This window comes from Pleurodeles waltl, chromosome 5, assembly GCF_031143425.1.
Source record: "Pleurodeles waltl isolate 20211129_DDA chromosome 5, aPleWal1.hap1.20221129, whole genome shotgun sequence".
Taxonomy (NCBI): Eukaryota; Metazoa; Chordata; class Amphibia; order Caudata; family Salamandridae; genus Pleurodeles; species Pleurodeles waltl.
The window spans coordinates 654,014,454-654,037,899 of NC_090444.1; the positions used below are offsets into that span (position 1 = coordinate 654,014,454).

Consider the following 23,446-nt stretch of genomic DNA (forward strand, 5'->3'; position numbering starts at 1 on the left):
TTTGCACTGGAAGGGTACAGCTGCAGTCCAAAACCTATGCAAGACTCACGCACACACCCATGCACTATGGTGCAAAGGCGTGCATGTGGCGCTAGGCAACATGATTCTGTGCCAGCAGTAGGGAAAGAGCTGTATAGTGCCATACCTGTGTAGATGTGGCATTTTCCTTCCCTCTCCCCTTCACACGACATGCTGCAGCCGCTGTGTGTGCTGCATTGCGTTCTGTGGCATCTTTCGAATTCTAGGCCTTAAAGTCATTTACCATGAAACAGTTCATTAAAGGCATTGTTATTGCGATGCTCAGAGGTAGTTATTCAATCAACCACAGACGGATGAAAAATGAGTTGGCCCCGTTGTAATTTGAAACTTCGAACCTTTAAGATGAGTACATAGGTCTGAGATTCCAACTCACATTCAGCCACTATCGTGGTACTTTCTGAGAGCTCTCTGCATGTGTCAGCAGTGGGAAACCTTTGCATTCTGCAAATCATGTTAGAGGTGCCTCGTTAAAGCTCTATGGGTGTCTGTTTACTAGTTTGAAACACCACTAAGCAAGGACAGAGGTATTGTGGTTACGCTGTACTCCTATCCCTGCCTTCTCTTCAAGTCCATATAGAGGTACATTGCAAGAGCTCAGTGGACTTCTGAGATACACATATATACCGCGGGCCACGAGAGAAGTGCTTACTCTGTAGATGTCACAGTAGGTGGTGACAAGCGCACAATGCCAATCAGTATGGGTGCCTTGTCGGTGACGTGTGCATGAGAACTGGAATTCCTGACTCTGGACAGGGTGAAGGTGCATTGTGAGAGCTTTGCGGATATCTCACAGCTTGTTGTATATAGCATTAGACGCGCACAATGAGAGCTCTGCACATCTCTTAATATCAGTGAACAGGGAAGAGCGAAATGAAGGGCCAGGAAGAGGTGCGCGTTGATGTTATTCAGTAGTGGGAGAGTAGTCCACGGTGTATGTCAGTGTAGAGATGCGCTGTGTGAGACTTGTGAATTTCTTTGCGTTGAGATATCGCTGCACCATGCAGGTCACAAGAGAGGTTCATTTTCTGACATTATCTTCATGTCTCATTGGTAGCACTGCTGTATGTAATGCAGGTCAGACTGAAAGGGTATTGTGTAAATGACGTGACTGCCTCTATACTGGAGTTCAGTGCACAGTGCATAACAAACTAGAGGGGCATTGTGAATCTACTAATGAAGCAAGTTATTAAGTGGTAGATGTTGACTCATGGAACTCATGGATATAACATAACATGCTAAATTCCAATGTTCTTTTTTAAGGCGAACAATAAAACGTTAAAAGTTTAGACCCAATTACACTGCGCTTTACAGAAGACAAGCTACTTTAGTCCTGTGTTAATTTATGTTGTGGCTCGTGTTTCTAGCTCTTAATTCTATCGGGAGTGTTGTTCAATATTACAATTATCAACCCATCACTCTGGCACCCTCATACTACCCCTGCACAATTGCTTTCCCTATTTTCTTGAATTGCCCACTCGTTCCAACATCCATTTTAGTAGGGAAAGCTACACTTGTTTTCAGCAGATCTCAGAATCACACCACCGGAAGTCATTGACCAAGACAGGGTTATGCTTATGGTACAAACGTTTCTGGGCACTAGTGGGGAATTTTGCTTTCATTTGGACTACGGCGGGAACTCAGTTTTTCGCATAATTCATGCAAATTCAATAACCAACTGCAGACTCTGCACCTCGCACCAGAACATTTTAATGGCTAACGTACAGACGGCTATGTTAGCACGTTAAATTAAATAGTGAAAAAAAAGAAAGCGAAGCAGAAAAAAAGGGAAGTACGTGGCCTGGCTAAACATTGCAGCTGTCAGGGCTTGTAAAAGAAGACACATACAAAATGAAATTTTGTTAAAAATGGACACGGAGAATGGGATGTCTACCCGGACAGGAAGAAGTCAGGAAGTTGAAGCGAGGGGAGAACTCACTGATGTAGGCACAGGAAAAAGAATGGGTGAGGGCGGGGGGAAGCAAGTAAACACGTGCATTCCCATGGACTGCTGCAAAAGAGAATACAGTGAAAGGATGAGCTCATCCAATCAGCACTCTATAATCCTAGGTGGGACAAACACAAGAATAGGGAGGAAAACAATCAAGCATAAACTGAGATAGACAACAAAGTCATCCAATCATGAGCAAGGAGCTGGCCTAAAACCCACTCTAAGTATACGTTCCATATTGGGAACCATAGGTGAGCTAACAGCCAGCTAAAGCTGCCTGTAGCAAATACCTAACAAGCACAATTGGGCAGGATGTGGCTGATACCTTATAGTCTTGGAGACTCATGCTGTTCTCATGGTCATGAACCAATAAAAGACCATACACTGATTCACTTTTGCATTCACTTTTTGCCTCACTAAACATTAAGAAGAATGACACAGACAACAGTGGTGAAGATATCATTAGTGTAACAAATGCAGTGACACTAGGGCCTTGGGGGTTGAGGGTCCCACAGCACTTCGATTATGACTTTCTTTTCAAACCTTGTATCAGGTCATCTTCCTTGTTTGCATTATGGTGTGCAGAATTCTTGCTACATTACTGAAGGATGCCATTACTCCCTTTGTATGATCCAAATGGGAAGTGTACTATCGTGCTGTACTGTGAACGCATTGAAGGTAAAAGACTTTGCAAAATATGTGAACAAATCATCGAGTAATGTTAAAGTAAATGATTTACTATTGATTTCAGTCACTTCAAATGTGCTTAAATTTCCACACGTAAACTTAGGAAATAAACAAAGGTCGTATTGGGTTTAGCCAGCTAGAGACAGTAAGATTTATTGATTTTTTTTACTTTGTAACTAAATTGCTTCTAGGTTCTTGTAAGAAGGAGAATCAAGAACTGTGGCCCGTATTTATACTTTTTTAGCGCCGCATTTGTGTCATATTTTGATGCAAAAGCGGTGCAAAGTTACAAAATGCAATTATATTTTGTAGGTTTGCACTGCTTTTGCATGGAAAAATGACGCAAATGCGGTGCAAAAAAAGTATAAATATGGGCCAGAATGCTTACAAGTCACTAGGGAGAGTCCTGACTCCCTTGCCATGCAGCCAGTGGAAACCCTGCCCATCTGTACCATTTCACCCCTGAGTGTCTCACCTGCCTCTTCATGCTGGTGGTGAAAATCAAGTCACCCAAGCCCAGGTCTGCCAAGAATCCACCTCCACAATTGGTATTTAGCCCCTTTACTGCCAGGCCTTTTCCCCCTCTGGTGCCAGGTCTTTTTTAGGCTATTTGGGGCAGTTCGCGCTTAGGCCCTCATACAATTTTGTCCACATAAGCTACCCACGCCAAATTTGCGTCCTTTTTTTCCAACATCCTAGGGATTCTAAAGGTACCCAGAGTTTGTAGGTTCCCCTGAAGGAGACCAAGAAATTAGCCAAAATACAGCGAAAATAGAAAAAAACATGGGAAAAAAGGGCTGCAGAAGAAGACTTGTGTTTTTTTCCCTGAAAATGTCACCAAACAAGGGTTTGCGGTGCTAAAATCACCATCTTCACGGGTTTCAGGAACAGGCAGACTTGAATCAGAAAACCCCGTTTTTCAACACAATTGTGGCATTTTACTGGGACATACCCCATTTTTACTATTTTTTGTGCTTTCAGCCTCATTCCAGTTAGTGACAGATATGGGTATGAAAACAATGCTGGATCCCAGAAAGCTAAACATTTCCCAAAAGTAGATAGAATTCTGAATTAAGCAAGGGGTAATTTGTGTATATCCTACAAGGTTTTCCTGCAGAAAATAGCAGCTGAAATAAAACATATTGAAATTGAGGTGACAAAAACAGCAATTTTTCTCCACGTTTTACTCAGTAACTTTTTCCTGCCATGTCAGATTTTTGAAAGCAGTATACCGTTACCTGTGCTGGACTCTTCTGGTTGTGTGGATATATAGGGCTTGTAGGTTCATCAAGAACCCTAGGTACCCAGAGCCAATAAGTGAGCTGCACCTTGCAATACGTTTTCGTTCTCTACCGGGTATACAGCAATTATTTTGCTGAAATATAAAGAGTGAAAAATAGGTATCAAGAAAACCTTTATAGTTCCACAATGGGCACAAGATAAGGTGTTGAGAAGCAGTGGTTATTTGCACATCTCTGAATTTCGGGGTGCCAATACCAGCATGTGAATTATAGGGCATTTCTCAAATAGATGTCTTTTTTGCACACTGTCTTACATTTGGAAGGAAAAAATGTAGAGGAAGACAAGGGGCAATAACACTAGTTTTGCTAGTCTGTGTTCCCCCAAGTTTCCTGATACAAAATGGTACCTCCGTTGTGTGGGTAGGCCTAATGCTCGCGACAGGAAACGCAACATGGACACATCACATTTTTACATTGAAATCTGACGTGTTTTTTGCAAAGTGCCTAGCTGTAGATTTTGGCCTCCAGCTTAGCCGACACCTAGGGAAACCTACCAAACCTGTGCATTTTTTTAAACCTAGACACCTAGGGGAGTCCAGGATGGGGTGACCTATGGGGCTCTCACCAGGTTCTGTTACCAAGAATCCTTTGCAAACCTTAAAATCTGGCCAAAGAAATGCTTTTTCCTCACATTTCGGTGAAAGAAAGTTCTGGAATCTGAGATGAGCCACATATTTCCTTCCACCCAGCGTTCCCCAAAGTCTCCCGTTAACAAATGGTACCTCACTTGTGTGGATAGGCCTAATCGCCGTGACAGGAACTGCCCCAAAACACAACATGGACACATCACATTTTCCCAAAGAAAACAGAGCTGTTTTTTGCAAAGTGCCAAGCTGTGGATTTTAGCCTCTAGCTCAGCCGGCACCAGGGAAAACCTACCAAACCTGTGCATTTTTGAAAACGGAACTCCTAGGGGAATCCAGGATGGGGTGACCTGTGGGGCTCTCACCAGGTTCTGTTAGCCAGAATCCTTTGGAAACCTCAAAATGTGGCCAAAGAAATGCTTTTTTCTCACATTTCGGTGACAGAAAGTTCTGGAATCTGAGAGGTGCCACAAATTTCCTTCCACCCAGCGTTCCTCCACGTCTCCCGATAAAAATGGTACCTCACTTGTGTGGGTAGGACTAGCGACCGTGACAGAAAATACCCCAAAACACGATGAGCCCACATCACATTTTCCCACAGAAAACAGACTTGTTTTTTGCAAAGTGCCAAGCTGTGGATTTTGGCCTCTAGCTCAGCTGGCACCTAGGGAAACCTACCACACCTGCACATTTTTTAAAACTAGACACCTAGGGGAATCCAAGGTGGGGTGACTTGTGGGGCTCTCACCAGCTTCTGTTACCCTGAATCCTCTGCAAATCTCAAAATGTGCCAAAAAAACACTTTTTCCTCAAATTTTGGTAACAGAAAGTTCTGGAATCTGAGAGGAGCCACAAATTTCCTTCCACCCAGCATTCCCCCAAGTCTCCGGATAAAAATGGCACCTCACTTGTGTGGGTAGGCCTAGCGCCCGTGACAGAAAATGCCCCAAAACACAATGTAGACACATGACATTTTCCCAAAGAAAACAGACCTTTTTTTTTACAAAGTGCGAAGCTGTGAATTTAGGCCTCTAGCTCAGCCGGCACCTAGGGAAACCTACCAAACCTGCACATTTTTTTAAAACTAGACACGTATGGGAATCCAGGAAGGGGTGACATGTGGGGCTCTCACCAGGCTCTGTTACCCAAAATCCTTTGCAAACCTCAACATTTGGCCAAAAAAATGCTTTCCCTCATATTTCGGTGACAGAAAGTTCTGGAATCTGAGAGGAGCCACAAATTTCCTTCCACCCAGCGTTTCCCCAAGTCTCCAGATAAAAATGGTACCTCACTTGTCTGGGTAGGCCTAGGGCCCGTGACAGGAAATGCCCCAAAACACAACGTGGACACATCACATTTTCCCAAAGAAAACAGAGCTCTTTTTGCAAAGGGCCAAGCTGTGGATTTTGGCCTCTATCTCAGCCGGCCCCTATGGAAACTTACCAAACCTGTGCATTTTTGAAAACTAGACACCTAGGGGTATCCAAGATGAGGTGACTTGTGGGGCTCTCACCAGGTTCTGTTACCCAGAATCCTTTGCAAAGCTCAAAATTTGGCTAGAAAAACACGTTTTCCTCACATTTTGGTGACAGAAAGTTCTGGAATCTTAGAGGAGGCACAAATTTTCATCCACCCAGAATTCCCCAAGTCTCCCGATAAAAATGGTACCTCACTTCTGTGGGTAGTCCTAGCGCCTGTGACAGGAAATGCCCCAAAACACAATGTGGACATTTTCCCTAAGAAAACAGAGCTCTTTTTGCAAAGTGCCAAGCTGTGGATTTTGCCCTCTAGCTCAGCCGGCACCTAGGGAAACCAACCGAACCTGTTCATTTTTTAAAACTAGACACCTAGGAGAATCCAAGATGAGGTGACTTATGGAGCTCTCACCAGGTTCTGTTACCCAGAATCCCTTGCAAACCTCAAAATGTGGCTAAAAAAACACTTTATTCCTCACATTTCGGTAACTGAAAGTTCTGGAATTCGACAGGAGCCACAAATTTCCTTCCACCTAGCGTTCCCCTAAGTCTCCCGATAGAAATGGTACCTCACTTGTGTGGGTAGGCCTAGCGCCCGTGACAGAAAATGCCCCAAAACACAATGTGGACACATGACATTTTTCCAAAGAAAACAGACCTCTTTTTTGCAAAGTGCGAAGCTGTGAATTCATGCCTCTAGCTCAGCCAGCACCTAGGGAAACCTACCACACCTGCGCATTATTGAAAACTAGACACCTAGGGGAATCCAAGATGGGGTGACTTGTGGGGCTCTCACCAGGTTCTGTTACCCTGAATCCTTTCCAAATCTCGAAATTTGGGAAAAAAACACTTTTTCCTCAAATTTCAGTGACAGAAGGTTCTGGAATCTGAGAGGAGCAACAAATTTCATTCCACTCAGCGTTCCCCCAAGTCTCCCGATAAAAATGGTACCTCACTTGTGTGGGTAGGCATAGCGCCCGTGACAGGAAACGCCCCAAAACACAACGTGGACAAATCACATTTTCCCAAAGAAAACAGCTGCTTTTTACCAAGTGCCAAGCTATGGATTTTGGACTCTAGCTCAGCCGGCACCTATGGAAACCTGCCAAACCTGCACATTTTTTAAAATGAGACACCTAGGGGAATCTAAGATGGGGTGACTTGTGTGGCTCTCACCAGGTTCTGTTACCCAGAATCCTTTGCAAACCTCAAAATGTAGCCAAAAAAACACTTTTTCCACACATTTCGGTAACAGAAAGTTCTGGAATCTGAGAGGAGCCACAAATTTCCTTCCACCCAGCATTCTCCCAAGTCTCTGGATAAAAATGGTACCTCACTTGTGTGGGTAGGTCTAGCACCCACGACAGGAGAAGCCCCAAAACACAACGTGGACACATCACATTTTCCCAAAGAAAACAGAGCTATTTTTTCCAAAGTGCCAAGCTGTGGATTTTGGTCTCTAGCTCAGCCGGCACCTAGGGAAACCTACCAAACCTGTGCATTTTTGAAAACTAGACAGCTAGGGCAATCCAAGATGAGGTGACTTGTGGGGTTCTCACCAGGTTCTGTTTCCCAGTCCTTTGCAAACCTCAAAATTTGGGCTAAAAAACACTTTTTCCTCACATTTCGGTAACAGAAAGTTCTGGAATTCGACAGGAGCCACAAATTTCGTTCCACCTAGTGTTCCCCTAAGTCTCCCGATAGAAATGGTACCTCACTTGTGTGGGTAGGCCTAGCGCCCATGACAGAAAATCCCCCAAAACACAATGTGGACACATGACATTTTCCCACTGAAAACAGACCTGTTTTTTGCATAGTGCGAGGCTGTGGATTTAGGCCTCTAGCTCAACCGGCACCTAGGAAAACCTACCAAACCTGCACATTTTTTAAAACTAGACAAGTACGGGAATCCAGGATGGGGTGACTTGTGGGGCTCTCACCAGGTTCTTTTACCCAGAATCCTTTGCGGGGGTAATTGTCCCATTTGCCTACTGGTGGGCAGAATAACTTTGGCCTCATTTATTTGGGGTGGAGGTATGCCCATTCCCCCACCCTCTTATTTTGAAAAACAAATCTTCCCTGGTCTCTGGTGGATTTTCTGGCAGATATGGCCAACAGTAATTTGCCCCCATGGGGAGCAACCCTTACCCAAGGGGCTGCCCCCCCAAACAAAACACCCACATACACAGACACCAATCCCTCGTGCCTAAGTGGTTTCTGCCCCCCCGGCGTCAGATCAGCCTAATAGAAATAGGCCGATCTGCCTCCAAGTGGAGCAGAAATGGCCTAAAATAAATTTGCCCCCCAGGGGAGCGATCCTCATACATAAAAGCGTAAAGTAAACAAAAAATATATATATCCGTTAAGTCTAGGGGTCTCTGTCCCCTCTGGGGGCAGATCAGCCTAATTATAATAGGCCAATGCCTAAAAATATTTTGCCCCCACCGGGGAGCGGCCCTTGCCCTAGGGACCGCTACCTCTATGTCAAGTATAAAAAAACAAATCCCTGATGTCTAGTGGTTTCTGCTCCCCTTGGGGCAGATTGGCCTAATAAAAATAGGCCAATTTGCCCATTGGTGGGCAGAAATGGCCTAAATGCAATTTGCCCCCCAGGGGAGCGACCCTTGCCTAAGCGGTCGCTCCCCATACATAAAAACATAAAGTAAATAAAAAATATATATGTCCCAGGTGTCTAGGGATTTCTGCAGCCCCGGGAGTCTAGGGTTTTCTGCCCCCCTGGGGGCCGAAAAAAACCTAAAAATATTTTGCACCCGTGGGGAGCGGCCCTTGCCCAAGGGGCTGCTACCCTTATGCGTAAGTATAAAAAATAAAAAATCCCTGTTGTCTAGTGGTTTCTGCCCTACTTGGGGGCAGATTGGCCTAATTATAGTAGACCGATCTGCCTCCGGGGGGACAGAAAAGGCCTATAAATATCTTCCTCCCCTTATTCCTGAATATAAAAAAAAAAATTACCTGGTGCCTAGTGGGCATTTCTGCTAAATGTTTGCAGAGACATGAAAGGAAAGGAAAGGCATTTCCTTTCTTTTCATGCTTCTGCCTGCCCCCTCCTCCTGAGCGGAAGAGAAATACCCAATGGGAGGTGACCTCTGATGAGGTCAGCACGCAATTGTGTGCAAACGTCATCAGACGTCACTGGGAGGCATCGGGGGTCAGGGGTGGAAGGAGAAGAGATTCCCTTTCCATCCCCGACTGGGTGGTGTGGGAGGGAGGCCCACGGTGGGAGTGCTCCCTCTGTGGGCCCGGTGCAGGACGAGCTGGTCTGGTCCCTGGCACACGGACACCAGCTCGCCCCAGTCACCCGAGGGGTAAATACAAATTATCTTACTCCCCAGCAATCATGCAAGGTCAGGAATGATCACATAAATCATGTGTTTCTCTCACTAACACTCATATCTTTGTTGGAGATGAGTATTTAATTGGCACACAATCAGAGTCAGTCAGCACACACCGTTCCACCATGTATCACACAAGATTGGCTCTATTGACACAGTATCCTGGTAAGGAGCCGATATCACATGAAGAGTGATGATATTAGCTGGAAATCTCAACTCAAGTTGGGCATCCAGCCTATAATTTGAAGCTATGCACAGCCGACATCCATATTTTTTTTCAAATTCCCCATGGAATTGGCCCCAGCCTAAGAAGCTTATTCTGGGAAGGGTCAGGGATGAGAGGTTCAGAGTGTGGTACAAAGCTTCACTCGCTCTCCCTGTCCACTGTGCCTAATGAAATGAATAGACTCAATGCTCTGTCCTCTCACCAGACACCATCACTTTTACTCTTAGGCCCATATTTAAGAGGACCTAGCGCCTCCTTGCACCACATTAGTGTCATTTTTTTACACTAATGTGGCCCAACAAGTCCAATATCGCCACGTCATATTTACAAAGTAGTCACTTTGTAACCCCTTGCGCCACATTATGCCTGCACCAGGCATAATGTATGCGGGGGGGACTGAAAAAATGGTGCAAGGAAATCTAAAAGATTTCTTTGCGCTTTTTTTCTCTCGCCATTTTTAACACCTGCTCATAGCAGGCATTGAAAGGGGGCACACCATTGGTTACAATGGGCCCATATGTACTGTTTAGGGTTAGCGCCAACATTTTGGCTCTGACCCTGAACAGTGCATTTTGAACACATGCACACATGGTGGCGATAGGGGGGCGCTAAGGGGTGCACGAAAAGTGGCACTGCAGTTGGCGCAGCGCCACTTTTCTGAAATTGGCCCCTTAGTCTCATCTCACATGGTGAGATATATCTCAAAGTTGGCACATCTGCAGGCCGGCAAAGCTGCCTTGAAGGCAATCTTTAATGGAAGATTATTTGCTTTGAAACCTGTAGCAAAATTCACTTTCATAGGTTATTCTGCTAGGAAGGTAGGGGTGGTATGTGGTACGAAAAGTAAGGAAGGACAGCAAACCATTGTATCCTAAAACGGTTGTATCTAATGTGCTAATATTATGAGTGACTAGATATATGAGACCAAAGTAAAATCCTATTAAAAGAAAGCAGATAGGAAACCAAATGTGATTAACCCCTGTTACAGAAGTTGCAAGTTAGGGGCGTTTTATTCAGATGTAAAATGTGAGAGTTTAGACATGGGAATACTTCCCATTTGAGTGGCCCATATAGACACTCTCAAAGCCTGCCTTACTATGAACTATGAGTGTTAACCATGGAAGAGGAAGGTAATAATATTTGATTGCAAATGCATTGTTTCCAGCAATGATGTTAGCTTTGGATTGGAGCGACTGTGGTGTAAAGTAGAGGGTGAATAAATCTGTTCTGAAAAAGCGGCAGCTACCAAATGGTGAGGACAAAAACAATGATAACTTTCTAAAAGTGAGATTTTCAGAACTGTGACTTAAAATTCAGCTTTATCATTAAAGTTAATTTTTAATTACAATTCTTTAGACACCAAACATGAATATTTACTTGCTCCCAAACTAAAGGTATCACTTATTAAAAGTAAGCCGGTAACTCAATGTTATCTTATGGGAGGAATGTTATCTAGTAATCAAAAATGAATTGATGAATTTTTCACTACCAGGGCATGTAAAACTTACAAGTGCATGTACAACATTTTAAATACAATGTGACCTACCCTTTTGGCTGCGTTCTCCTCACCTGTGACCCCATTTGTGAAGCACCTATTCTTATATTGCTTACTGATGCATCCCAATAGGCAGGAAGAACCACCATGGCCAACAAGTTGATACGGCCCATTCCACCCCTTGGAACAAGCTTCTGTCTCCAACCCAAAGAGAACTCTGCCCATAAAGGCAGCAACCAATGGAGGCACCTGAACGCTGCCCTCCCCTTCCATCGCGACCTCTGTACCATCTGTTTGGGAGTTACACCTCCTGAAAACTGAGCTTCCTTGGTGCCCTGGATGGCTGCCCCTTCCAGATCAACTGACACCGTGGGCAATTCACTTCCCAGAATGGAATCAATGGACAACTGGGAACTATGACCCTCCCCTGGGTCACTTCCTTTCCCTATTCCAGGTATATCAGAGTCATGTGGCGGAAGAAGTCCTACCTCTGGGCCTGAGTTACCATACATACCTGCCCGGTGTACTGCCCTAGAGAAACCAACCTTCCCACTACCATGGTCTGGCTAGCCTGGTGTCCCTCAAAGAAGTGAAAGGGATCCCATTGACTTTGACTTGGTGGAAGAGATGACTTCCACCCTTAGGGACCACAAGTTCACTCTCTGAGCCAGTCGCCTAGCTAAGGGGGATGATGGCTTGATCTACCTCCTGCCCCTGAGCCTGTCTCCTAGCTAAGGGAGATGATGGCTTGATCTGCCTCCTGCCCCTGGGGCCTACACCTCCATAGGGCCACACTGGCCACCCCCTTAGAGGTCCCACCATTAGCAAATTTCTTTGTACAGACATAGTTCTGCTGCGTATGTCCCAAATCAGATCATTCAATGCAGAGGTGGCCTCGGACACCACCTACCAGAACCTCCTCCCTGGTTTTCAGAAGGGGCATAGGAACCCTTTCCCCCGCCTTATTCTGGTACCTGTCTGTGTCTTCCTGGACATCTTCCTCACTCTGCTGTGGGGAACATAAACCACCCTTTTTAGGGTTACTCCCAGATACCTTCTTAGACACTCTGGTACTAATCCAGAGGTCTGTCTCCTTAGCAAGCTCTCTGGGGTCAGTGAGGTGTTGGGCTTGCTCTGAATAAGAGGTATTGGACATGTGCTGTCTTGAAATAAGATTGTAAAGCCCAATATAATCATAGACGTTGCTGCCCTTCACCCAACCACTCAGTGCCTTGCTATAATAATCCATGAAATCTGCCCAAAACTGGTTTGAGAGTTTGTGGCTGTCCCTGAACCTGAGGCAGTATCTCTCAGGGGTCAGCATATTTATAGGCCCCTAGTGCCACCTTGCGCCACATTAACGTAATTTATTCCGACATTAATGTGGCCCAACGAGGCCAAAATCCCCACGCCGTATTTATAGAGTGGCGCAATGCATGCATTGTGCCAACCTGTAACCCTTTGCGCTACATTATGCCTGTGCCAGGCATAATGTATGCAAAGGGGGCGTTCCCCCGTTAGGGGAGCCAGAAAAATGGCGTAAGGGAAATCTATGAGATTACCTTACGCCATTTTAACGGCATTTTAACGCCTGCTAAGGAGCAGGCGTTAAAAGGGGCCTTCCATTCTTTAGAATGGGTCCCTATGTACTCTGCAGGAGTAGAGTCAACATTTTGGCACTAGTCCTGCAGAGTACATCAGTAGTGTCATGAAAGATGACACTATTGCCCACCACCCAGCACAATGGTGTGCCGTATTTTAAATACGGTGCACACATGGTGGCGGTAGGGGGGTGCTAAGGGGCATAGGGAAAGTGGTGCTGCACTCAGTGCAGATCCACTTTCCATAAACCTGCCCCAAGTAGGTAAAATGACCTTCATGGGAGCAAACTGTATTTGTTTCCCCACCTCTAGTGTCAGAAGTTTCCCTTCCCACTGTGGCCATATATTTCCACAAGCTTGCTCCCAAGACCCCCCTGGGACCCTGTACATTTTAAGGGCTATCTTATATGCAGAAACCCATGTTTTTATGCTATCTCCCACCATATAGCTGGGCACCAGGTATTCTGGCATGTCAAATCTCGCATTGCCAGTGGACACTGAAGGTATGCTTCCACCATTGCTGATGGACTCCACTTACTTGGCTTTGTTGTCCAGATCTTTGAGAATTAGTTCATAGGCCATTCTCTTCTCCTCCATGGTCATCTTCATCTCCTCCAGGGCCAGCTTTTTTTCCTGAAGGGCCAAGGCAACCTCCTCTGTTACCCTTTCGGCAGGAGCCTCCTCCTTGGCTGCTCCCAATCTGATCTTAACCAGCTGAAGCTTGGTCTGCCTCTCAGCTCTCTGGTCCTGCAGCTCATCTAGGGACAAAACATTGGAATACAATGCTCCCTGAACTGGCAGCGGGCTCTCCTTCTAGAGGGTGTTGTAGCCTAGGACCTGTGCCAAGGTCCTCTTCCTACCTGTCCATAGCCTCCTTCTCTCTTGTTTATCTGTTCTGGCTTGCAGCAGGTGGGCCTCTTCAGTGTCTGAGGGATCTACTGGAGCTCCTCTTTCTTGGAGTTGTTTTTTGCTGGAAGCTACCTCTCCTTGCAGAGTCCTCTGAGCTCAGCTGCAGTGTAGCTCTCCAGGTTGCTGAGTTCAAACTCCATGCCACAGGCACAGAGAGTCAGGTGGAAGGGACTTAAACTTGGAAAAAGCAGAAAAATGGCCAACAAATGAGAATTTGAAAGGAGGTTGATTCTTGTATCAAATTATTTACAATGGAACTTTATTGTCACACAAAACACTGTATGGTACTGCACAAACACAAGTACTGGATCCCACCAGTGAACACCAATGTAGGACTGGACCCAATCCATTTTGTGCATCCGAACCACGCTCCATTGCAGGTAGCCACAACTTTCTTGTTTTGCCCCGGTCTTATGCGAGTAGATGTCAGCAGCTATAGCTTTCATCTTCTAGGTGCTAGATTTTACTAAAACCTTTGAAAATTCATAACTCCGGTTCAACGCCATATTTATACTCCCATGCAAAAATTGTGCAAGTGAGGGAGGAGGGGTCAAAAAATGGCGTGAAGCTTTCTTTGCCCCATTTTATAAACCCTGGGTCAGGGCAGGCGTTGGGGGACCTGTGGGCCTATTTCCATCCTCCCCAGGCCCAGGTGCACCCCCACCCACACCAGAGGGACTGTAGAGGATGGGGGACCCCATCCCAGGTAAGTACAGGTAAGATTGCATTTTATTTTTGAAAGTGCCCTAGGGGGCCCTGAAATGGGCCCCCATACATGGCACAGGGTGCAATTGCTATGCCCAGGGGACCCTTGTCCTCTGTGCTGGCCATTGGGGTGGTGGGCATGAATTCTGCCTTTTCTAAGGCAGGAGTCATGTGGCATGGTAGGTTTAGCACCATAAAATGACGCTAATCTGGTTAAAGTCATTTCTTTTTACTCTAACCTGCATTTTTTGGTGCTAAACCCTCTCCTTCTATACCGCGAGCCCCACCTGACTAAAGTCATTATTTTTCACTTCAGCCTACTCTTTGCACCGGCTTGCACCATTCCATAAATATGGTGCCCGGCTGGTGCACAGAAATGGTGCAAGCCGGTGCTAAACGTTTTGGTGCAAAACGGAGTTAGTGCAGTTTTGCAGCAAAAAGTAAAAATAAGGGCCAATATTTTGTAAGTTTGTGCCACTTTTGCATCAAAAAGTGACGTTAATTCAGCGCAAAAAAAGTATAAATCAGGGCCTTGGTGCTAGATGGGTCTAGCAACAAAGTATAAATATGGCATTAGTTTTGCACCGAATTAGAGTAAAAAAAATGATGCTAATTCGGTGCCAACAGAGTATAAATATGCCCCAGAGTATAAATATGCCCCTAAATATGGCGTTAAGGCCAGTCATTTTTTGCACGGGAACGCCTACCCTGCATCTCATTAAGGCAAGGTAGGTCTCAACTTCCAAAAAATGACTTTAACTCCATAAATTTGGTGCTAGATGGGTCTAGCACCAAAGTATAAATATGGAGTTTGTTTTGCAACGAATTAGAGTAAAAAGAAATGACGCTAATTCGGTGCAAACAGAGTATAAATATGCCCCCAAATGTTAACGTGCCTGTAGGCACATTTCCATGGGGAATCACCACAGAGTCACCCTGATAGTCAACCCCCAGCATCACCACCACTCACACCTCAGGGACACTACAGGATGAGGAAGCCCATCCCAGGTAAGTGAACGTGCTTGTCTTTAGTGTGCCACTGTGGGGCACTTATATGGGGTCTCCTGGCTGGCACTGGTTGTGTTGGGGATGGCCTGGGGACACTTATCCCCTGTGGTGGACATTGGGGTTGTGGTAATGTCTCCTGTCTATACTTGGACAGGCATAATTTTTTGGCTGTTTGTGTGACAAAAAAATTACGCTAGGCTGACTAGCGGCAGAAGTTATGGTGCTAATCAGTCTAGCGTCATTTTTGGCCCACTAGCGCCATTTTCCCTAACGCCATCCATTGATGGCTAGTGTCTTTTTTTAAGACGCTAGCCATTCCTTAGCGCCATTGTGCATCTTTTTTTAAATAGGGTGCACGGATGGCGCTAAGGAATGGAATTAGCTCGTGGTAAAATTGTGCGTCACCTGTGAGCGCAGTTGTGCATCATTTTACATAAATATGGGCCTCAGTGTCTCAAAAAATAAGAGGACAGGCCAAAGGTCCACTGCAGCTGGTGCCATCCACAACACCTGTCAAATGTCAGTGGCAGCATTACCCACTAGTGACTATACTCAAAGTAGTGTGAAAGTTTTGATTGTTCCAGGCCAATTGTAAGGATAGCCTAGAAGCCCTACTTATATACTTTAAAAAAAATATATTGAATATATTTAAATGCTCCATTGATGTACTCAAATAAGCACATGTGCTGAGCACTCGATAACACTGGCACATGCTAAGCACTGTTGTGGGGTTGTTTGAAATGACCCTTTTTGCAAACTTTTAACCTTCTTCCTTCTATTTGTTTCTGATTTGTTTTTGCTGGTTAATTGTCTCTGCACACTTCACCACTGCAGATCAGTGCTAAAGGGCAAGTGCACCCTAGGTAAATTGTATTGGTGATTGGTTTACCCATGATTGGCATATTTGATTTACCAACAAGAGCCTAGTAAAGTGCAATATGTGGGCCCAGGGCCTGTAAATCAAATGCTACTAGTAGGCCTGCAGCACTGGTTGTGCCACTCACATGAGTAGCCCTGTGAACATGTCTCAGACCTGCCACTGCAGTGTCTGTGTGTGCAGTTTTAAGCTGCCAATTCGACCTGGCAAGTGTACCCGTTTGCCAGGCCCAAACCTTCCCTTTTACTACATGAAAGGCACCCGTAAGGTCGTATTTAGAAGGTAGGACATATACTCGTGCGTTTTACATGTCTTAACAGTGAAATACTGCCAAATTTGTTTTTCTCTTTTGCAAGGCCTATCTCTCTCATAGGTTAACATAGGGGCTGCCATTAAATATCCTTAAAGTGCAGTTTCCCTCTGAGAGCAGATAGAAATTTGGAGTTTGGGGTCTCTAAACTCACAATTTAAAAATACATCTGTTAGTGAAGTTGTTTTTTAGATTATTCATTTGAAAATGTCCCTTTTAGAAAGTGGGCATTTTCTTGCTTAAACCATTCTGTGCCGGTGCCTATTTGTGTATTTCATGTCTGGGTCAGACTGACATTTGGGCTGTTGTGAATTACCTCTAGACAGTGACAAAAGGGTGTAGCCAGCATATCCTGATGAATCAGGATATGCTAGAGTGGAGGGAGGAGTGGTCACTTACATCTGAAAGGGCTGTGCCTGTCCTCACTCAATGCAGTCTCTGACCCCCAGGTGTGTCTGGGGCCAGGCCTGGGCAAGGTGAGATCTTGTGAACAACAGAGACTTTCCTTTGAAGTTTGCCGACTTCAAAGGCAGAAAGGGTTATAAGTAGTGGACCCAAAACCCCAGACTTTTAGAACACTTCTGGATCAAGAGGAACCTCTGCCAAGGAGAAGAGCTGGAGAAGGAGTACTGCCCCTTTGATGTGTGTGCTTTGCTAGGTTGGCCTGCAGTTGCTTCTTCTGCCTTAAAGAGGGCAAAGACTGGACTTTTCTGTGTATCCTGCTTGTGAAGTTTATCCAAGGGCTTGGAGTAGAGCTTGCCTCCTGTTGAAAGTCTCAGGGATATCAAAGACTTCAGTTTCATCTGCCTACAGCACTGGGAACTGTGTGTTTTGTGCTGCAACAGAAACAAAACTATTGTGATGCTGTCAACAAGGCCGCTGTCTGCACCATGACCTGATGACGCCACAAAGAGTCGTGTCCCACGTTGCACCACAAACCTGGTCTCACCGATGCCACCACCTGACACTGTCACCAAGCCACTGCTTGCACCGTGACCTTTGGGCACCGCACTCCATATCGCCTTGCTCACACCACAGCCTTGGCATCCCCGATGACGCTGCTCCACTGTGACACCGGTGCCAATGTCTGCACCATGGCCTGTGACACGCCTTGTGAGGTACACAAAGTACCTTCCCATTCTGCACTGCAGCCCCGGTCCACCGATGCCAACGCCATTGACTCCATCGTTGTCAACAGATGCCCCTGTATGCACCATGACCCGTGGGTGCTGCACGAAGCCCGCGCAGCGCCGCACTGTCATGTTGGGCCTATCGACAACAGCGCTTCAGCAACAACAATGCCCCTGCCTGCACCATGACCTGTGTGCACCACAAGTCGCATTGTCCTGCTTTGCACCGTAGCCCTGACACCATCCACGTCAGTGCTCCTGACTTCGTCATCAGCCCAGAGTTCGATCTGCAACGCGTGTGACTTCAAGGGCCCGATGACCCCCGCACCCCCTCTGGAAACTACGCCTGCTTCGCCAGCGATGCCGCACACCGGATCTAATCATGAGGACCACGGCACCCTACATTCCAAGGTACTGTTTATGGGTCTTCCAGACACTATAGCTGGCACCCGACACTGCGGCCGGCCTGAACTGTGATAACCCCAGACGGAGCTATCAACTTCAAGGAACTGTATTTTTAAGTTAATTCTTGCAGAATTCATCGTTGGATGTTTCTCGTTTTGGTCTTATTTTACATAGATAAATATTAGCTATTTTTCTAAAACTGGTGTGGTGTCCTTTTGTGGTGTTTTCACTGTATTACTGTGTGCTATGTGCAAATGATTTGCACATTGCTTCTGAGATCTCGTGCCAAGCTACCAAGAGGGTGAGCAGGGGTTATTTGAGCTGAGTATCTCCCTTAGCCTGTCTAGAGTGAGGGTCTCTACTTGGACAGGGTGCAAACTAACTGCCAACTGGATACCCCACTTCTAACAGGGGTCATAAGAGGCAGAGTTTCCTAATGATAAGCAGCAACGTGTACTTTTGGAAATGATAAAGTATGTGTTTCTGGTGCCCGCTATATGCCTGAATGTCAAGACGCCATCTTTGGTAAATGGTGGGTCTTTCCCATGTATTTTGCATTGTTACTGTGTGGCCTCCAGAACTGCTCCACAATACTGACTTACATCCACATCTCAGTCTGATCGGTCATTTTGTGTCCCTGTTAGCATCAGCATCCAATATAAATGACATTTGGACCTAAAAAATAGTTACAGAGGCATGGAAAGTTTTACCTGTTGGGCTCTGGCCAAATATTAGGGATGAAATTAGGTTTCCCCAAACTCCTGATGACTGGAAGAGAAGGAAGAAGACTCCAAAGTACTGGTTGACGATGTCCCTGCCAACTTTTCCTGCCTTTGCTGCATAGTTGTTTCCGCTCACTGTGAGGTAGGTGCACTTGGCAGCCCACAGGGGGGCACCTCCCAGTCCCAAGATAACAGAGGTGGGGATCAGGGTGTACCTGGTAAAAAAAGTGTAACTATTACAAATTTGCTATGATGGCCCAGTTATTTACATTAAATAAAGACTGGATCTTCACAGCAAGTGGAAATGATTACAGAACTGCAATGTGGTATAGCACTGACATGAAAAAAAACCTTTTTTCTGAAAATAGTAATTGAATTATAATATTTATTACAGTCTGTTTAACCTGTGACCATCATACTGTTGTAATTTTATTATGCAAGACTGTGCTTTAGCAGTAGAGAAAAGGTCCATGCAATGTGGGCACAGAACAGCAAGGGCCGCATGTACCAACGTTTGGTTTTGCGACTCGCAATTTGTGAATCGCAAAACCAAATGTTGTATAGTGTCAATGACACTATTAGCGATTTGCAAGGGGGTCACAAATGCCCATCTCATGATTATTCGTGAGGAAGGTCTCAATTTGCGACCCCCTTGGAAATGGCGGCCCTCACAGGGATGGTGGCCTGCTGGAGACAGCAGACCACCATGTCTGTGACTGCTTTTGCAGCCCATTTTCCTTAAAGGAAAACGAGATGCATTTCAAAATCAAAAAATGAAAAGTTTTTGTTTAATTTTTTTGGACTACTGCCTGCTCTGAAAAAATGTTTTCACTGACATTCACAAAGGAGAAGGGGTCCACTGGTGCTAACTGGTGCTAACTGCGATTGTTTTGCGACCGCATTTGCGGTTACAAAACAACCACATGTGGGACTGTGAGTCGCAATTAGGAAGGGAACACCCCTTCCTAATTGCGAGTCGCAATCCCTTTTTGCGATTTGGTAAATAGTTTACCGAATCGCAAAAATTGGTTGGTACGTGGGAAGGTGCATTTTGCACATCGCAAACAGCCCGATTTGCTGTTTGGGACAAACAAAAGGCTACGTACATGTGGCCCCAAATCTCATATTTGGTAATTGTGTAATCTTTGCACTGGTACAACAATCTCATTTTAAATTGTTAGTGATGATGTATTGCGAATATTGTTAATTTCTGAAAAGTGACACTTTGACTGTCTGATGGATCTTGTGCTATTAAAATCCCTTTGGCTGACTAGGTAGCACAATCAATTAAACGTGTTTTAAGATTGAATGGCGAGGAAACATTTGGTTACCAAATGTTCCAACCATTTTCTAAGCTATATAGATGTGCAATCAATCATGCTTCACCATGACATCTGCTCTGTGAAGTGTACCTCAAAAAGAGAGTTCACCTCTTCTTATAAAAGTCAATGAGTTTTATAGAAGATGGAGAATCCAGTGCAGTCAGCCACAGGTATGCATCGGCTTGACTTTACTACATCTAAATGAGCGAATGGTATGATCTGTACTTCCCTGAACTTTGGCATGCACTAGTAAATGTTGTTAACATTACCAGCTTGCGTAAAAGTTTCCCAGAGAATATGCAACATAACAACACATGGAGACAGTGATGGTCCACTTGCAGCCAAGCTTCTTGATCAGAATTGGTGGGACAAACATCGAAGAAATGATGAGGGCTGCATAAATAATACTTAGGGAGGCCACACCTAAGCCGCCATCAGAGTTCAGGCTGCTCTGTGAAGACAAAAATAAGCATTGCTCATCAAGAAATGTAGTTAAATAGCCCCTTCCTGCACCTTGAGATAAATTAGCAGATGTTACATAGATGTGTGATTGATTTGACTGTACATGTGAAGCCCTGTCAAAGACACTAAGACCCATATTTATACTTTTTGAGGCAAAACTGAGCAAACGCAGTTTTGATGTAAAAGGTTTTGCGCTGGCTTGAGCCATTTTTTAGAGCCACCAGGGCCTCATAATTATACTCTGATGCAGGATGGTGCTAAAAACTGGTTAGAGTAAAAAATGTTGAAATTAACCTATGCGCCCTGTCATAAGGCAAAATGAAGTTAATGCTGCAAAATTTACGCTAACCCATTTTACCGCACGTAAACATGTCGCAAACCGATATGCACCATTTTAACCCCGCATTAGCGTCAACTTTAGATGCTAATGTAGGAAACTTTGCAAAGCAGGGGGAAAATGGAACCAGCAGGGCAGTAGAGACCCCATGTTGACCCCAAACAACCAGGAACCAGCCAGAAGGACACACAGAAGTCCCAGGGGAAGGAGAAGAAAAAGAGAGTGTCGATTTAGGGTGGAGGAGCATGAAATCCTTGTGAGAGAGGTGACGGAGCACCAACATCAACTATTCGTCACCTCCACATTGCCCATTGGCAGAAGAAAGGCAATATGGTAGCAGATAGCAGACAAAATTAACAGTGTGGCAGAGGTGAGAAAAACTGTAACCAAGTGCAAGAAACACTGGCATGATTGTAAGTGAAGAACTAAGGAGAAAATGGAAAGGAACAGAAAGACAGCACTGCAAATTGGAAGGTGGAAGTTCAGCACCACAGAAGGACCTGGATGAGATGGAGGAGATGGTTGAAGCGGTCATCCTGGAGGAACTGGCAACTGGAATCGCAGGAAAGGATAATGCAGACTATCAGGAACCACCACAAATGCACGCTAAGTTGCATGGGGTAACTAAATGCAAAATTAACAAATACAAGAAGGGGGAGGCACATAGGACACACTCAATGCATGTGAAAGGAGTGCAGAGGGACAAATTGCCCATGAATCAAGTTGCACAATTCAAACAGAAGCAACACGGGTACACACACCTTGGTTGTGCTATGCACCACAACACATACACAACCTGGACATGTGTTAATCACCAGGGCCACATACCAACATGTACATATGCAGCACATAGGATGGAAGGCATGTCTAATTACTGTGCCTCTGGTTGTGTCATCACAGCATCCTTTGCATATAGTCAAAGAAACTCTACCAACACAACTTAGACATCAGAGACTAGGAAATCAGTCAATACCGTTCCTGGGGTTACGTCATGGTGGTGTCTCTTGCAGAAACACTTCGCAACTGCATTGTCCCATTGCCAAAACATATGTGTGCTGCATCTTACAGCACACATTAAAATGGCACCTTAGCTAACATTACTCAGACATGTGCAGGAAGCACCACGCACATAAACAACACATCCTCATAAGGCAGCCACTTCTCCATCATGCAGTAAGGATGCCTGTCTGGGTGCAGGGAAAAGTAATCTGGGCAGCTGCTGGGGGAATTGCAGGGTGGTCCAGTATCACAGGAAACATGGCACTACCCAGTGTAACTAACCTGGTGCAGTGTAAAGCCACACATATTGACGCAGATCAGAACTGTGCCACTAGAGGAAAAATGCACTACAGATTGCAATCTGTAGGTCACAACACATACAGGCTGAGCCCACAACTACTCTGACACAACCATGTGAGCCACATAGGAATGAGACAAAAATCACCAAACACAACATATGGTGTATGCCTGTGAACATCATGGTGAACTATATCACATTGAGGGATGGGGGTAGTGCATGGACAAGTCTGGTGTTGTTAAGACTGCTAGTGCAGTGTACCCTCCGAGGTTGGCATTATGAGTATCACACTGGGATGGCAGGTGGAAATCTGTCTCCTCATGTCAGCTCTGTGGGGCAGTCATCAACACATTGTTGATGGATCAAATAGTGCCAATCTTGGGGTTCATTGGATGTGACAGCACACGCTGCACTTATCACTACAAATCAGGCAGAGGAAAGCGCAAAGGGCCTGGGCATGGGGCCTCCTGCACTGCCCATGCCAGGGGCATGGGCTTTTCAGGGGCACCCAGGGGCACACCACACTACATTACCATCAACCTTTGCATGGGGGTTTGACTGCCATGCAAAGCCTGGCGGATAAGCAGAAACATACCTGGAGGGTAGCGCTGATCATAATACAGGTCTGGTGTCACAATACAGGTGGCATTGCTAGTCTGTAAGCTGCTGGCAACCTGCTGTTGTGTAGCCATTTTAGTTATAGCTCCATGCACGTTAGTTTAACACACTAGGCCACTGTGGACTTTGACCTAGATATATTTTACTCGGCTTCGCATTGTTATTATTACAATAACCAGTTTTACGGTCTTGTTTTATTTTCATCTATCTAACTGGTTTCGCTTAGCCCAGCACTGTGTTCTCAAACAAAACATTCTTGATCACTTTGTGCTTAAGTCAAGGCTACAGATTGGTACATTTTCAGTGAACGTGGTAGAAGTTTAGTCTCCAACATTCATAGAAAATACACATCCCTACGTAGGGACATTTTCTTAGAACATCAGCTGTGTTATTATAAAAACACTTCCTACTCCCATTACACGTTAAGAGGGAGATTCCAGCCAGGGAACTACGACTGTATTCTGGTTGCTGAATGCTTCGCTGCAGATGCTAACGCAGACTACAGGCCTTTGCTCAGGTATGAGGGTTGATGTCCTCCCGGGGGAACCTGAAAGGAAGAACTAGACTTTAACATGCTGTGCTCAGATTATGACTTAGATAGGAAATAGTCCATAGATTCTAGTGACAATATGATA

At 45.3% G+C, this 23,446-nt stretch overlaps 1 protein-coding gene across 2 annotated transcripts in view; it reads right to left on the reverse strand.

Annotated features, from left to right (window-relative positions):
* The window catches only part of UNC93A (unc-93 homolog A), a 476,402-nt gene that overhangs the window by 263,628 nt on the left and 189,328 nt on the right, over nucleotides 1–23,446 (reverse strand). The window contains exons 2-3 of one of the 2 annotated variants that reach the window (XM_069234531.1): nucleotides 20,367–20,548; nucleotides 18,764–18,990 (exon numbers count right to left, since the gene is read on the reverse strand). In XM_069234531.1, coding sequence (XP_069090632.1) covers nucleotides 18,764–18,990; nucleotides 20,367–20,548 — 409 coding nt within the window. The remainder of the gene's footprint in view (nucleotides 1–18,763; nucleotides 18,991–20,366; nucleotides 20,549–23,446) is intronic. The other variant, XM_069234532.1, reaches the window with a different exon arrangement.